The sequence below is a fragment of the Equus quagga genome, chromosome 10 (genome assembly GCF_021613505.1).
Source record: "Equus quagga isolate Etosha38 chromosome 10, UCLA_HA_Equagga_1.0, whole genome shotgun sequence".
NCBI classification, from domain to species: Eukaryota; Metazoa; Chordata; class Mammalia; order Perissodactyla; family Equidae; genus Equus; species Equus quagga.
The window spans coordinates 14,832,759-14,850,532 of record NC_060276.1 but is presented as its reverse complement, the minus strand read 5'-3'; the positions used below and the strand labels follow the sequence as shown (position 1 = coordinate 14,850,532).

The 17,774-nt window shown below is 39.6% G+C and overlaps 1 protein-coding gene across 4 annotated transcripts in view; it reads right to left on the bottom strand.

Moving 5' to 3' along the window:
* Positions 1 to 17,774, bottom strand: part of ARHGEF6 (Rac/Cdc42 guanine nucleotide exchange factor 6) — a 104,955-nt gene that overhangs the window by 49,223 nt on the left and 37,958 nt on the right. For all 4 annotated transcript variants that reach the window (XM_046673349.1, XM_046673350.1, XM_046673351.1 and 1 more), the window contains 2 exons: positions 13,722 to 13,792; positions 454 to 548 (listed from right to left, as the gene is read on the bottom strand). In XM_046673349.1, coding sequence (XP_046529305.1) covers positions 454 to 548; positions 13,722 to 13,792 — 166 coding nt within the window. The remainder of the gene's footprint in view (positions 1 to 453; positions 549 to 13,721; positions 13,793 to 17,774) is intronic.

Here is a 17,774-nt window from a genome sequence, read left to right as displayed (position 1 = left end):
GAAATACTGGCTTGAAGTGCTCTTATGAACATTCACAAAATGCCACTCTTTCCATTCTCAGAGCATGGGAAAGAGTTTCTGCCCTGGCAAGCAAAGGTCAGGGTAAGCACAAGAATTTCCACTTTATGTGCTTTCTGCATAAAAACACCAGCAAGTCCTTCTTCTGTAAGGTAAAACCAGATGTACCACTTTGAAAATATGCAAGGTAAAAATTGTGACCGACAGAAATGCAGATCTGCTCACTCCTTCCACAGCCAGAAAAGAAAGCAGGCCAAGCTCTCCAAAAGCAACATCTTGTCTAATTTGTTGCCTTGACCATGTTCTTGGCAACCTGTGATCTGTGGAAATTCTTCTAAAGGGCAAAATCAATTATTCAGTGACATAAGAGTAATGACTCCATATGCTGACATTATCTTGCTTTATTTAGCAAGGGGTTTAAAATATAAATCTTACTTGTTATTAGACTGCAGGGGTCTTAAGTAAGTAACAAGAAGAGACTGAAGTTCTTTAGCATAATCTCTTTCAGTGTCCAAGATGTTCTGTAACACCTACGGAGAAACAAAGGTCAAGGGATTGTAATTGTCAGGACAGCCCAAGGCAAAATACAGCTTTAGAACTTTTAACCAAATTGCTAGGAAAAGAAGTCCTATTTACTCAGGTTAGCACTGTAAGTCAGGAGCACAAAGTCTGAATGCACTTTGTTTTATTCTAGCAAACTCCTTTAATAGTTGCATGACAACTGGTTATATTACATAACTCATATGAACACCATTTTTCAGAGTTACCCATAACTGGAAGGGCCTTGCCATTTACACAGTACTGTTCAGAATGCTTTCATGTGCTTTAAATCATTTTATACTCAGGCAAGGTCTCAGTTAGCTAAGAAAGGACCATTATTGCCATTTTATGGATGAGAAAATTGAGACCAGCAACCTTAAGCCAGCCCTAGTGGTGTAATGGCTAAGATTCAGGCTCTCACTGCAATGGCTCGCATTCATTTGCTGGTCAGGGAACCATCTGTCTTTCAGTTGTCATACTGTGGTGGTCGCGTGTTGCCGTGATGCTGAAAGCTATGCCATCAGTATTTAAATACCAGCAGGGTCACCCATGGTGGACAGTTTTCAGCAGAGCTTCCAGACTAGGAAGAAGGACCTGGCCACCCACTCCTGAAAAAAAATTGCCCACAAAAACCCTATGAATAGTGAAGCTGAGAGGATCATGCAAAAAGACCAGGTAGCGTTCCGCTCTGCTGTACACAGGGTCACTAGGAGTCAGAATCAACTCATGGCACTACCAACAAATCTTAAGACAGAGTCAACATCAGGATAATTTAATGATAAGTGATGTCATACATCACAAAAGATTTTTCTTTAAGTTATGGGGGGTTTTTTTGCTGAGGAAGACTCACCCTGAGCTAACATCTGTTGCCAAACTTCCTCTTTTTGTACGTGAGCCACTGCCACAGCATGGCTACTGACGAGTGGTGTAGGCCCATGCCTGAGAACTGAACCCAGGTTGCCCAAGCAGAGCCTTGCCAAACTTAACCACTAGGCCACTGGGGCTGGCCCATAAGTTATGTTCTTGATAAGATCTTTAGGGGACAAAATCTGAGGACACTGAACTTTTAAGCAGGGTTAAAACTGGTCTTTTAATAAAGGTAAAAAGTGGTAGTATGAACAATCCAAAGAGAAAAGGAAGTTGAAATGTGAGGAATTTAACAGGTCAAATAATGCTTACCAGTATTATTAATGATAACCAAATTAGAATCCTATAGGCCAAACAAGCAATGTACAGGTTTACAATTTCTCTTCCCCCACCAATCCTAGGACCATGTCCAATTTCCCAACCTCTGCCTGAGGAAGCTGCAACCTTCATTTCAAGCTCCTAGAGATAATCAAGCTAACATTTTGGTATATTATCTCTCATATCTCCTAATTCATTCAACAAAAATTTACTGAGTGTCTACTCTGTGCCAAATGCTGCACCTGCAGGGAGTTTCCGCTCTTTTTGCAGAGGGAGACATTCAATAGGGGATCATAAGACCATGCAAAGCATTCTTAGCTAGGAGAAGCCCCTTAGTCTACCAATATGCCAGACATATACTCACAAGACAATGCACGATGATCTGCTTTTGAAAAGCAGAGTGAACAAGCAAGTGGAGGTCCAGGTAGCTATGGTGTTTTTTTTGGGAAACAGTTGGACTGGAAGGTGGTCGTCCAGGCTCTGCTACCAACTGATAGGTCACTTCAGTTTTAAGGCTTCACTCAACCTCATCTCAGATTGTGACATTTCACCTACCTCAGGGACCATTGTGAAGAGGTAGTGAGACACTGGATAGGTAGGTGCTGGGTGAGTGGGAAGGACAATATCTCCCCTAGTTGAGAACCAGTGGTTTAGAAGGACACAGGACACGGGGTGGCTTCAAAAGCTAGGGCTTAATTGTAGCTTCTCCTCCCCAGCCACTCACGTCTACTTATAGCTCCTCTGTTCATCAGGAACTACTGTCTGAAGGTGAAAGTGCAAATCCGGAGGCCCGGAGTTACTAATGTTCTCTGAAATCAATCCAACGATGGAAAAGAAAGGTTATCCCCTATAGAAAGGCTAAGCACAACAAAGGAAATTAGAAATTATCTTGAGATGAAAAAAAAAGAAAACACAACTTAGAAAAAGAACTTATGGGATGCAGTTAAAGCAGTGCTTAGAGACAAATACACAGCTGTAAAATGCCATATATCAAAAAAGAAGATAGAGAACTTTTGGTTTCTGGTCCAGCATTTAAGGAGCTTGCAAGTCATTACTCCATTCTAACATCAAGTAAATAGCTGAACAAACTGAAAAAACAGAAACCCTAACTTTTCTTACAACTGTTAGGGAACTGTTTAGGGAATTGTTAGGGAACTGTTAGGGGAAAAAGCTAACCCTCAAATTGGAGAGACAGGCAGGCAGACACAGAGAATCAAAACTTGCTGGAGCAGAAACCCATGAGCAGAAGTTTCCATGGGAATAAGTACAGGGGCAGGAAAACCTGAACTGTAATTGATGAATAGCTGGAGGCTCAGCGTGAAAAGTCTCCAGGGGGCCCAGTCACAGGGGAGCACATCTTCACTTTTGTGAGTTTTACCTCTAGTAGCTCTACCAGTAACTTCTCACAATGAAGATAGGAGGAAAATCCCCCTCATGCTTCAGAAGGAAGAAGGGAAATGTAGCCATTTTGAAATAAACCAGGGCAGTCTGTTCTTTGTAACAACGTCTGCTCTCCAGAGAGATGATTTTCCCAGAGCCCAACCTACTGGGATTTTATCAGAGCCTAACATGCCTAGGGAAAGGGAAATCCCCCAATCCAGCTCCCTCTAGTCTCCCTGTCCCACCTCTGGGAGGAAAAAGAAAATTGAGAAGCACTGGTGAAGTTCACAATCTAGGGACATAAACTCACCAAAAGCCTGAGACCTAATCATGGGACTCTGGAACACTCCCCCCACCCCCACACCCCACCACCATATTATCAAAGGCCTATTTACTGTGGTTCCTTTTACCTAGTACATCATATCCGCCTTCCAAGAAAAAATTACAAAGCATACGAAAAGGTAAAAAGCCTTCAAACATTCACAGTTTGAAGAGATAGAGCAAACACTAGAAACAAAGTCAGATATGGCAGGAATGTTAGAATTATCAGACCAGGATTTTAATATAAGTATGATTAATATGCTAAGGGTTCTAATGGCAAAATTAGACAACATGCAAGAACAGATGGGTGTTGTAATCAGAGAGAAATACTAAGAAAGAAGAAAAATGAAATGCTAAAGATCAAAAGCACTATATAACGACATTTCGGTCAACGACAGACCACATATATGGTGGTCTCATAAGATGAGTACAATATAGCCTAGGTGTAGAGTAGGCTACACCATCTGGGTTTATGTAAGTATGCTCTGTGATGTTTGCACAACAAAATCATCTAATGACACATTTCTCAGAATGTATCCACATTGTTAAGCGATGCGTGATTGTAATAGAAAGGAAGAATGCCTTTGATGCATTAGTACTGGACCATTGAGGAAAGAATCTCTGAACTTGAGGATATGTCAATAGAATCTTCTGAAACTAAAGAGCAAAGAGAAAAAAAACTTAAAAAATGGAACAGAATATCTAATAACTGTGGGACAACTACTAAAGGTGTTACATATGCGTGATGAGAGTACCAGAAGGAGAAGAGAGAGAGCAAGGGACAGAAGAAATATTTGAAACAACAGTGACTGAGAATTGCCTCAAATTAACATCGGACACCAAACCACAGATCCAGGAAGTACAGACAAGATCAAGCAGGATAAATGCCACAAAAAAAGTTCCTAGGCATATCATATTCAAACTCCAGAAAGATCAAAGATAAAGAAAAAATGGGGAAAGAAGTCAGAGGAAAAAAAATAGCTTACCTATCTATAGAGCAGCTAAGATAAGAAGTATATCCAGCTTCTCCTCAGAAACCATGCAAGCAAGAGGAGAGTGGAGTGAAATATTTAAGATGTTGAGGAAAATATCCCACCAACCAGGAATTCTGTATCCTGTGAAATTTTCCTTCAAAAGTCAAAAAGAAATAGACTTTCTCAGACATACAAAAATCAAGGAAATTTTTTGCCAGTAGACTGGCCTTGCAAGAAATGTTTAACAAAAAAGTTCTTCAGAGAGAAAGAAAATGCTTTAGATCAGAAACTCAGATCTACATAAGGAAAGAAACCATGAGAGATGGAAAAAGTGAAGATAATTTTTATTTTTCTTATTCTTTGTTTTTTTTTGAGGAAAATTGGCCCTGAGCTAACATCTACCACCAATCCTCCTCTTTTTGCTGAGGAAGACTGGCTCTGATCTAACATCCATGCCCATGCTCCTCTACTTTATACATAGGATGCCTGCCACAGCATGGCTTGATAAGCAGTGCATATGGCCAGTCCTGGGATCCGAACTGGCGAACCCTGGGCTACTGAAGTGGAACGCATGAACTTAACTGCTACTCGGTGTTATTTGAAAGTGGACTTGGACTAGTTCTAAATATATATTGCAACCTCTAGGGCAATCATTAAAAAAGTAAAAAAAAAAATTTCTAGAAAGACACAAACTACCAAAACTGACTTACAAAGAAACAGAAAATCTGAAGAGGCCTATAACAAGTAAAGAGATTGAATTAGTATTCAAAACAACTTCCCACAAGTTAAAGCCCACGATAAGATGGCTCTACTGATTGATTCTACCAAAAGTTTGAAGAATTCACATGAATCCTTCACAAACTCTTAAAATTCTGGAAAAAAAAGAACAAAGAGGGTACACTTTCCAATTTCAAAACTTACTACAAAGCTACAGTAACAAGACTGTTTAGTACTGGTAAAGGATAGATCTATAGATCAATGGAATAGAATCGAGATTCTAGAAATGAACCCATGGTCAATTGATTTTTGACAAGGGTGCCAAGACCTTTCAACAGGGAAAGAACCATCTTCTCCACAAATGGTACTGGGACCATTGGATATCTGCATACAAAAGAAAGAATTTGTGCTCCTACTTTACAGCATATATGAAAATTAACTCAAAATGGATTCAAGAGTTAAAACTATAAAACTCTTAGAAGAAAACAGAGGAGGAAATCTTCACAATCTTGGATTTGGCAATGGATTCTTGGATGACAACAAAAGCACAAGCAACAAGACAAAAAATAGATAAATTGGAATTCATGAAAATCAAAAACTTTTATGTGTCAAAAGACATTAGCACGAAAGTGGAAAAAAAGTCCACAGAATGGGAGAAATATTTACAAATCATATATCTGATAAGGGTCTAGTATCCAGAATGTATAAAGAACTCTTACAACTCAAAAATAAAAATGATAATAAAAAATTGGTAAAGAACTTGAATAGACATTTCTCCAAAGAAGATATACAAATGGCCAATAAGCACATGAAAAGATACTCAACAGCATTAACCATTAGGAAATGCTAATCAAAATCACAGTGAGGGGCTGGACCCGTGGCCAAGTGGTTAAGGCACTCTGCTTTGGTGGCCCAGGGTTTCGCCAGCTAGGATCCTGGGCATGGACATGGCACCACTCATCAGGCCATGCTGAGGTGGCATCCCACATGCCACAGCTAGAAGGACCCACAACTGAAAATATACAACTACGTACTGGGGGGCTTTGGGGAGAAAACGGAAAAAATAAAATCTTTAAAAAAATCACAACAAGATACTACTTCACGCTCATCAGGGCGGCTATAATAAAAAGCAAAAAACAGACAATAACAAGTGTTGATGAGAATGTGGAGAAACTGGAATGCTCATACGTTGCTGGTGGGAAAGTCAAAAGGTGAGTTGTTGTGGAAAACTTGGCAGTCCCTCAAAAACTTAAACATAGAGGTACCATTTGACCCAGCAATTCCACTCCTAGAGAAATGAAAACATATGTCCACAGAAAATTTGCACATGACTTTTCACAGCAGCATTATTAATAATAACCAAAATGTGGAAACAATCCAGAAGCTCATCAACTGATGAATGGATAAACAAACCTGGCATATCCGTGCAATGGAAGATTATTCATCCATGACATGGAAAGAAGTACTGATTTATTCTACAACATGGATGAACTTTGAAACTATCATGCTAAGTGAAAGAAGCCAGACACAAAAGAACCAGTATTGCATGATTCAATTTACACGAAATGTCCGGAATAGGCAAAATCTACAGAGACAGGAAGTAGATTAGTGGTTGTCAAGGGCTAGAGGGAGTGACCGCTAACGGGTACAGGGTTATTTATTGTGTGATGAAAATGTTATAAGATGGTGGTGATCATCACACAACTCTGTTAATTTGCTAAAATTCAGTGAGTTATACACTTTTAAATGGTGAATTACATGTCAATAAAACTGTTTTATTTTTAAAAGTCAAAGCACAAATTTCTCATCTGTTAATACACACTTTTCTGGTTTTTCTCTGATTCCAAGTCCTTATCCAGTATGATGTTCCTCCAAACTCAAGTTTGTCCGTCATTACAACTCTCCACCGAGCCGGGCTGTTGCTCACTGCAGTATCTCCAGTAGTCACTTATTCTCACACTCAGCACGAGTATGCACTTTTTTATTCTTAGAAATGGAGAGAACTGTACTAGAATTCAACAGTACCATAGTTTTTTGAGAGCTAAAACATATGCAGATTACTTTATCAACAATATTTATTTGTTTGTCTATAGTATTTGTATGGGGGGGAAGAACGGATGGTGGCATGCCTTCCCATTTATATTCAGGAGGGAATGAAGTCATCTAATCACCTCCTTTTGTTCACATTTTTCTAAAAAGACTGTGTCTGGTAATGAGCCATCTCACACCCTCACCCTCCTTTCAAGCACTGTTGTCTGTATCTGTCACACTACCCAAATTATAATGTCTGTTAAAAAAAAAGAAAAACAAAATAAAAAACCAACCACACAGCCATTGCCTGAAGGGGATTTTTAAATTAGAAAACTCACAGATATTCTTTACATCATAAAATGTGATTTTTCAAACAATTAAACAACATTGTTTTCATTCCATGGTTCCTATAATTCAACATCCCTCTCTCCACTGAAACAGCTTTATTATTTCAACTTCCCTTAAAACGTTATCATCTAAATCTCCTTTGAAAGAAATCACTAGGATTTTGCAAGAAAGGTGCCAATGGTCCTACTGCAATGGGTATACTTGCTGGGTGAGGCAGCACACTTTCTAGGAGTTCCACCTCTGTTGAAACCACCAGCATAGGACACATCGAAGGCAAAGGCGAGGCAAAGACACTTCCTGCTGCCTTTCAATGAGTCCTGGAGAGCTAAATGGAAACTGTACATTAAACCTATGTTGTAAGTTTTGAGGATGGCTGAATGCTGACTTTACAAAACTAAATAGGCAAAGGTGATTAATGAGTCCTTCATTAAATAATTCAAAAGAAATTTTAATGGTAATGTATTAAACAGCACTGCCCTTGCTGTGGTTTGATAAGTAGAAATGCTCGTCATAGTGGATGCTTGGGATTCTTTGCCAAATTCACTTGGACTTTTATTGCTCTCCTCAATCTCAAAAGACCAACTGATGAACTTCGGAGACGGGGTCTTTATGTTTCAGGCCACAGGGCATCTACTGTAAAAGGATAAAAAGGGAAGCAGACAGAGAAGGCTATGTGTTCCCAAACAGAAGGCCTCAGTGGTGAGTCAGAAGGAAAGGGGTTTGGCAGGCCAACCAACTTCAGAGCAGCACAATTTGATCGAGATGAAATCCATTCAAACTCACGAAAATAGACTACGTCCAGACATTGCCTTCGCCTCCCTGACTCTGTCTTCACAGGGACAACTGAGTATCCTTTTGCTCAATTAACCTTTGACTAAATTCAGAATAAAACAGATGGTGAGAAGCCGTAGAAAAGGAGGTGGAGGCCTTTTGTACCTCCATCCTAGGCTATTGATTTCCCAGGAAAATATATTTCCTACATTTCCTGGAAAGGCTTTAGAGTGAATTCATTTTTTATAACTCTGTTTTCCAAAGGGAAAGAGTCATATAAGTATGAAGAAATTATTTTATGAGGCTAAAATGCACAAAGCCTGAAAACAGAGATATATCCAATGATAAAGGGAGATATAATGGCCCCAGGAAACCTTAAATCAAAGCAAAAACATCACATTACAGGAATTCTGAGATAACGATGACGCCTGTAAAAATGAGTTCATGTTGGTAAAGTCCTCTGAGAATGAAAAAGGCAATATATTACTGTATTTATGTCATTTTGGATGTATACGCCAGTAGGACCACCTGTTTACCTTCAAGTGCACTGATTGATTTCGTACCTCCAGGTCCTCGGCTTTCACAAACAAGCAGCACTATCCCCCATTATTGACAGACTCCACAAATTCCTGTCACCTCCTCTACCTCCAGCCCCCAGAAAGAAGAGATGTACGGATGAGTAAGACAGGAAGTGGGTAGGAAAAAAGAATAGGGGATAAGCAGAAGGAATAAATGGATACATCTGTAAGGTAGTTTTGGCTGGTGAATTACAAAAGGGAGGGAGCACAAAGAATTTTTAGAGCCATGAAAATACTCTGTATGATACTATAATCATGGATACATGTCATTATTCATTTGTTCAAGCCCACAGAATGGACAACGCCAAGAGTGAAGCATACTGTAAACTATGGACTTTGGGTGATAATGATATGTCATTGTAGATTCTTCAGTGGACAAATGCACTGCTCTGGTGGGGGATGCTGATAGTGGGGAAGGCTTTGTATGTGTGGGAGCAGGGGGTACGTGGGAAATCTCTGTACCTTCCACTCAATTTTGCTGTGAACCTAAAACTGCTCTGAAAAAATAAAGTCTTTTTAAAAAGGGTGGATAAGCACTAAAAAGGTAGAAAAATTCAGAGTGGGAGCAAGTGGGTAGATAGATGAGTGAGAAAAAACGGAGGGAAGCAAAAGGTGGGTGGCAAGAGCAAGAATTACAGGAGGCTTCCTGGGATTTTAATGTGATTTCACATGCCACAGACTCTTTCCCACTTTTCCTACTGCATGTAGGTTCTATAAGATATAGGCTTTAGGCATGTGCCACAAGTTAAAATAAAGTAGAAGAAAGTTAAAAAAAATAATAATACTGGTCCTTACTGATTATATTTTCCTTTTTGGATGTAGGGAAATATCATCTCTCCCTCTGCAGACAGATGCTCATTCCCAGAGTTGAATATTCGGATTAGTGTGAGTCTGGCCTATTTGTGGCAGCAGAAAGGACCGCATTCTTACAGGGGGCTTGTTGCAGTGAATAAGGAATTTCACCTTCCGAGTGGCATTTTGATGGGGGAAGAAGCGAGTGCAGTCCACTTGATGACCCGCAGGGACGGACTGCAGGCACAAACATTCTTGCCTGGCTGAATTTGCTCATATAAATCCCCCTGCCTGAATTGCCTTTCAGCTTTTGTCTGCTTACCTAAGTCCTGACACACCTTGAATCCTTTCTCTTCCATTCAACCTTTCCCTATACCTTTAGTTTAGGAGTATCAGAATCATGTGTAGGGAGTGGGAAGGCGATGGTGAGCAAAGGGCTGAGGGAGTTGCTAAGAATGCTGTTTTTTGGGATCTGCGGCCAGAGATTCTGATGTAGCAAGTCAGGTGTGCGGCCTAGATCTCTGCGGTTTAACAAGCTCCACAGGCGCTTCTGATGCAAGATTCCCCAACCACATTTTGGGAACCTCATCTTAGGACACTTTCTCACTTTCCATCATTTCTGCCATGTGGCTTATGCTATCATGTCTGTCCTGTCTCCCAAACGAGACCATGGGTGCCAAGACGGAAGTGCTGCATGAAAACGAAGCCTGCCAACTAAGCTACAGAGATTCCTTTTTCTGTTCTTTCTTTTTTCAGTTTTATTGAGGTATAGTTAACAAGTAAAAATTGAACATATTTAAGGTATACAACTTGGTGTTTTGAGATAGGTATACATTGAGAAATGATCACCGCAATCAAGCTAATCAACACATCACCTCACATAGTTAGCAATTTCTTTTTGTTGTCATTGTTGTTGTTCTTCTTCTTCTTAAGGTTTTAATCTCTCCTGGTCCATAACAGCAACTTACAATGGGCAAAGAAAGCCAAGGAGCAGAAGATTATGAGAAAAATAATGAAAAATGATATGCTTTTTTACAATGGTGAGAGAAGTTTAACAAATAGCAGTGAATTTTGAGGACAATGAAGGAACCAAGGTCAGAGACAGCAAAAGGCTCCTCTGGGCTGCCGTGTCCCTGAGGGATGCTAAACTCCCATTCAGAACAATAGGCCAGGAGTGGTCAAGCCTCAGTTGATACAATAAACACGCCTCGTGGCAGCTGCAGGACTGCGCTGGGTGCCCAAAGCCACTCTGATCATACTGGAGAACTTCATAACGTTTCAAAATTGATGTGCTATCAGCAGCACGCCAAGGCCTCAATCAGCACACAGTCCCTTGAAAACTTGAAAAGGGGTAGACTTGCAAATTCTAAGAGGTTTCTATCCTGCCCAAGTTTACCGGATGTGATGGTTAATTTTGACTTGACTGCATGAGCTGAGTCTTCTCCTGCCCTCAGACTGGGACTTACACCACGGGCTCTCCTGCTTCTCAGGCCTTTGGCCTGAACTATACCACTATCTGTCCTGGGTCCCAACTTGGAGATGGCAGATTGTGGGATTTCTCAGCCTCAATAATCGCCTGAGCCTATTCCTTATAGTAAATCACTTTATATGTAGCCTATTCGTTCTGTTTCTCTGGAGAACCCTGACTAATACACAGGGCCAAAGTAAAGAGAGCATTTGGACTAGGAAGGACTCTCTGAATGGAAGAGCAGAGGAACAGGCTGATCAGAGACAGGTATTGTCAGAGTGTGAAGATAGAAAAATCGCCATGAAGGAGAAATAATGAAGGATACATAGTCCCTATTTCTATTTAAATATATATGTACCCATATACACACATATATATCACAGGCTATATATAAGCATATATACGCACACACATACACACACCTACCTCAAAGTTTAGCAGGAGATTCACCAACATGTTAATACTGATTATCTCTGAGTGGTGGGATTATAGGTGATACAGGTGATATTTATTTTCTTCTTTATACTTTTTCTGTATTGTCTGATTTTTTAAAAAAAGTTATTTATATAATGCTATGTGTTCTTTCTGTTTTTTAGAAAATGGAGTAAAAATCAGCCACTAGTGAGCTTATAGAACCAGTAACAGAAAATGTCTACAATTAATGACTCTTAGAGGGAAGAAGATTTAGTATAAGATCAGACGGGGACAGCTTACATGTGAGTGGACTTGATTTTCCAGGTCTCCAAATACTGTGGGTGGGCTAGAATTTTTTTTATTTGTCTAAGGTATTCAACACAGATTGGGAGGGCAGTCAGAACACTCAGAACATATTTTGAATTAATTGCCACTAAAAATTTGCCTAAATGTTCAAAGAGAAAAACATGTGGATGAAAAGCAAACACCAACACCCAACCCAAATCCCCTCACATCCATATCTAGTTAGAAAAATATGTCCAAGTGGTCTCAATAATTCAGCAGTGTCTACACCACAGCTTTACAGCTCCTTCAGAGGCCATCATGGGCTCCCCAAGACCTTCTGTTTTCTTTAAGTTTGATGTTTGAGACAAAGTGTGTAAAATTAAAGAAATATGTACATATGTATGTCTTTTGACCCAACACTTTAACTTATAGGAACGCACTCTACAGCTCTTTATATACTTGGCCAAAGTTACACATATAAGCTCTTTGCTGCAGAATTGTTAGTAACAGCAAGGAACCAGAAACAATGCACATGAACTCCTATAGGAGGTGGGTGATACAAACTGTAATACACCCAGAGGTTGTATATAGTACATATAGGATTTACATAAGGCACATGAGAATCACAGGGGCTACCCTGCCTTGCACGATCCCAACATTTTCAATTGGCAGAATCAGCAGAGGCAGAGAGACATCCAAAGCGGAGTGATAGATGTTATGCTCCAGATCCACAGGGAGAAGAAGCCACGATAATGTTTTCATCCACCATTTGACTGTGTCCTTCCTTGAAATACTAAACCGTTTAGAAATGATTTTTATAATTGAGACTCACCTGGAAGCTAAGAGAAATGGTCAGGGAGGAAGGAAGGAGGGAACCTAGCTCTGTTGGATAATATATTTTAACCTCAGAAATGTAAAAGGAAAAATAGTGACAAAATTGTCCCCTATGATCATTGTTCATGCTACCTATAAAGTTCCTTCTTGATTTTTCATACCAACTACTGCTCATGTCATCATTATGGAGCAAATTCACTAAAGAGTGAAATTCAATTTTTTGAAACCAAACTCATAGAGATGTTTAAAAACTGTTTATCCATGCACAAAATGGAAGGAGCATGCAGTGCAAACACACAGAGAACAGTGGGTGAAAAGTGAAACTATTTCAGCAGAGAAAGAGGAAGACAACGAGGCTCCCAGACAGGAAAACTAAGAGGTTATGATGACTTGACCTTTTCATTAGTGACTGGGCCCACATCAGGAAAGGAGACATGAAGGAAAGCAGAGAGTAGATTAAGGAAAAGGATACAATTTCTTTTTCAAGTGGGGACTTCTTTTGAGCATTACACATGCCCTATTTATAGCTAATATATTTTGACATATCTGTGTTCAAGCCAGAGCTACTTCATTCCTCCCTCTGTGCCAAAGAGCAGTCTTCCCTTTGGGCTCTCCTCGAGAACAAGGTTGATAATATTTCAGAGGATATCACAATGGATTGCTTGATTCTAAAATAAAGTCACAGCATGCAATCACTTAAAACTTATTGCATGGGAGGAACTTGGGAATTCCTCTGCTAAATATCTGGTAAGGCTATATCTAACTACTGAATTTCCCATAATGCCTACATGTTAACTGATTTCTCTTTTGTCACAGTTTCATAGCCCTCGCTCTGAATCTTTGTGCTACCCTTGCATTTTTCAGTACAGTGGATGTAAAACTTCCAGACATCTGTAAGAGGCCCACAAGTAGAAGAGTTCCATTAGAATGCAGCTGACCTTAGACCCTTGAAATGCAACTTCATCCAGTCTTCCATCTGTGTCACCTCAACACATCAGTGGTTCAACAAGTGAAAAAGTTCCACATAGAGTCAAGAAAATTTTTGTTCATCATCTGAACACTCACCACGGTATAATAATTCTTGGTAAGTGGAGTAGTTTCAAATCCTTTGACAGCCTTGGGAGAGAGAGGTCTTTCTGTGAAAAAGACATTTAAATTATGTTAACATTATACAAGTCTAAGATGAACATTTTATAACATAGGTCAACAGACTATAAATATTGTCCACTAGAAGGATCAATGGAAAGGTACATTCCTAAACAAGTGAAACTATGATTTTCCTAAACTGTCAGTTGTTAAAGTTAGATCTTCTTGTCCAGGTCCCTCAATTTCTGAGAGGACAAATAAGCCAAGGAGTTAAGGTCCAGCTACTTAATGGCAGGGCCGGGGCAAGAACTTCACTCCCAGTTTGAGATTGTGTCTTTCCTCCTGTCTGCCTCTCCATTCATCTTATTCAAAACAGATAAGCCAAACCAATGCTGACCAAAGATATATATTTGTAATTTACAACTTACTATATAAGTATAATATAAATAAAAGCAAACATCCTGTCTTGGGGCTGCCTACTGTGCCCAAAACAAAATAATCCGAATCTTTAACACACTGAAAAATAGCAGAAAACTCTTCTTTCTTTTATGTACCATTTTTAATATCGCCACAATGTTCTGTAAAATGCTGCCTTTCCTTTACAAAGTTAATCTTGCCTATTAAAGCCATGACTAAGAGACATCCTAGGGCATTCTTTCTTTAAAAAAGAAAATGACTTCATAAAAATACAAGACAGTGATCATCAATGTTTAACTGTCACTACAGACTATCTTTCCTACCCTGATTTTCCCCTTTGTTTCATTTTGGTTTATATTCCATTTTTATCTTGTTACAGTGTTTGCTGCTTGAAACCCTTTCTGAAGTATGGTGCAGTATAAATAACCAAATAATAATATATCATCAGGCCTTGATTTTTCTTGTTTAAAAATAATATTTCCTAGTTTTGAATCTATTACGTTATGACCATAAGAAATGCAAAATATAGAAAAAAAATAGAAACCAATGATTAGCCCATCACCCAGCGCTAAACATCATCCAGAGTAACATTCTGAAGTGTCTTCCCATTCTTTTCACATATGTGTTTGTGAACACACACAAACACACAAACACAAAGGGATCTTTCTTACTTTACCTACAGCCTTGTAATTCTCCCATTACAACATTATTTCATGAATATTTTCTCATCTAACTTTGATTTCTAATTGTTATATTTTAAAATCTCTTATATTTATCTGGCACTTAATAGCTTTTAAGACATTTTATTCGATCTTTACATCTCTGTCAGGCAGAGATGATCTTCTCAGTTTGCAGAGGAGGTCCCTAAGGTTCAGGAAGGTGAAGTCAGCTGCCTAAGGGCACAAATACAGGAAATGGCAGAGCCAAGAGTGAAGCCCAGGCGTGTCTTGACAAGAGCCTGTGTTCCTAACCATATGATGTCCAGAGATAAAGCGACTGAAGGGCTCAGTTGATGGCATGAGCAGCGGCTCCTACTGGAGCTCAGAGGGGCCATCAGTTCGATCTGGGATGGTCAGAGAAGACCTTGCTGGGCAGGGGATACTTGATCTGGCCCTGCAGCAGGGCTAGAATTCAAACAGGCAGAGAAGACAGTAGAGAGTTTTCTAGTCAGGGAAGATTCCAGAAGCAGAGCTGTAGAAATGGCAATACTTAAGGCAGGACTGTTCCTGCGACAGCGAATTGTCCTGCTGGGCCGGGCTGGGTAGAGTGGAAATAAGGCAAAAAGGCAGCAATGTGTGCCAATTCTGTCACTTCTCAGTGGTGACAAGTGGGGCCTGGTCAGTTTGAGAAAGCTTTATGCTAATTCAGGATCCACCCGGATCCACATGGTGGCTCCACAGGCTTTGCTGGGTAAACCCGAGCAATGCAGAGCCACCTTGCCTTTTACTTGAGATTGTAAATGGCAGAGCCAGGACTGGAACCCAAGCACTGCATTGCCAAGCCTGGTGTTCTTTCCAGCAAACCATGGTTTTGCACTCTTAGACATATTCAAAAGTGACGGTTACCAAATTCTTTTAGTTTTTTATTAGGCAAGTTTTCTACAATGAAGCTACAATGGTTCTACTTAGAACTCAGTTGCTCCGTGCAATTATGATGCAAACCAGTCTTGATAAAAAATGAAACTCTCTAGAGATACCAGCAAGATGTGGTCATCTTTGGAAAGCAAGGCCAAAAGGATGGGTAAACAATAATGGAGAGCCTGCCAAGGCATACAAGAGGAAAGGAAAAGCCACAGGAATGGGTCACTGTAATTGAAACAAAATGTTAACTATGTAAAGTAGAACAGAGGAGGAGAAATGTGAATTGAAAAGAAAGAAGTGGCTGCTGTGGAGATTCCTGGATGGCTGAACGTAATGCAAAAAGAGCTGGTGCTTTGATAAGATCAATAAAATTGTCAAACCACTAGCAAGACTGGCAAAGAAAAAAAGAGAGGAGGCACAAATTACTAATATCAGGTGTGAAACAGGGGCTATCACTACAGACCCTAGAGATATCAAATATAATAAAGGAATACTATGAATGACTCTGCACACATAAACTTGATAATTAGATGTGAAATGAACCAATTCCTCAGAAAACCAAAACTACCACAACTCACCCAACATGAAATAGCCCATTTGAATAGCCTTATAACTATTAAGAAAATTGAATTTATAAATTTAAAACTCTGGAAAAAGAAATCTCCAGGCCCATATAGTTTCACTGGAGAAGTCTATCAAATGTTTAAGGAAGAAGAAACACCAATTCTTCATAATCTCTTACAGAAAATAAGAGGCGGGATCACTTTCTAATTCATTTTAGAAAGTCACTATTACACTGACACCAAAACTAGACAAAGACAGTACAAAAAAAGAAAACTGCTGACCAGCATGCCTCATGAATATAGATGCAAAAACTCTTACCTAAGTACTAGCAAATAGAATTCAGCAATATTTTAGAAGAATTGTATACCATGGAATTCATCCCAGGGATGCAAGGTTGGTTAAATATTCAAAACCCAATCAAGGTAAGCCATGATATTAATAGTCTAAAGGGAAAAATTACATGATAATATCAATCAATGCAGACAAAGCACTTGACAAAATTCAACACCCATTCAAAAACCAAAACAAAACAAAACAAAACTCCCAGAAAAGATAGGAATAAAGAGGAACTTCTTCTACTCAATAAAGAGCATCCACAAAAAACTCAGAGCTAGCATCTTACATGATGGGGAAAGACCAAATGTTGGATGCTTTCCCCCTAAGATCAGGAACAAGGCAAGGATGTCTGCTCTGCCCACTCTTACTCAGCACAGTGCTGGAAGTCCTAGCTCTCCCGGCAGTCTTGGTGTCAGATGGGGGATCAAGTCAAAGAGTGGAAGGAAGACAGATTTAAAAGGACAGACTAGGAAAGGCTAAAAACATGTAGGCTTTGCAAACGACTGGCCCCATGAAAAAATTTGAGGGGTGATAGAAAGAGAAAAACACCAGCACTATGCCTCAGTGACAGTTTCCTGCCCCTTGTTCCTCCTTTGCCATCCACCCCACAAGCCATTGCTTACTCTCGCCATGTGCAGTTCTTTCTGAAACCTACACTCAGCGACAGGCAGAGAAGGAATAAATATGTGGAGATTCAGAAGAGACGAGTTCAGTCCCTTGTGGTTCAAAGTGACCTAAACAGAACTAACGGGAAAACATAAACTTTTTAGGTGGTGTTTCTAAGGCAATGAAAAGATTGGTCAGTTCAATTCAGTTAGTGAAAAAAAAACCAGTCAATATAGTGAAGAATTCGAATGGGTTAGTTGACATAATATAACTCAAATAACAACAGTGTCACACAGCTAGAGCCATAAGAAACCTCCTAATCCTGACGTAAAGATCTTTTTCCAATGAATTTTTGATTCTTTTCCTCCCTCGCTGCTATATGGATTCCTATTGCCTGTTGGTGGCGATAGGTCAAAAAGAAATCTAGTGACAACTAGTTTCTCTGGCCATGAAACATTATGTGATACACCCAGGGGATTAAAAGAGGAAGTCTAAATATAAAACTCAATCCTAGTTTTGGTTTGTAATG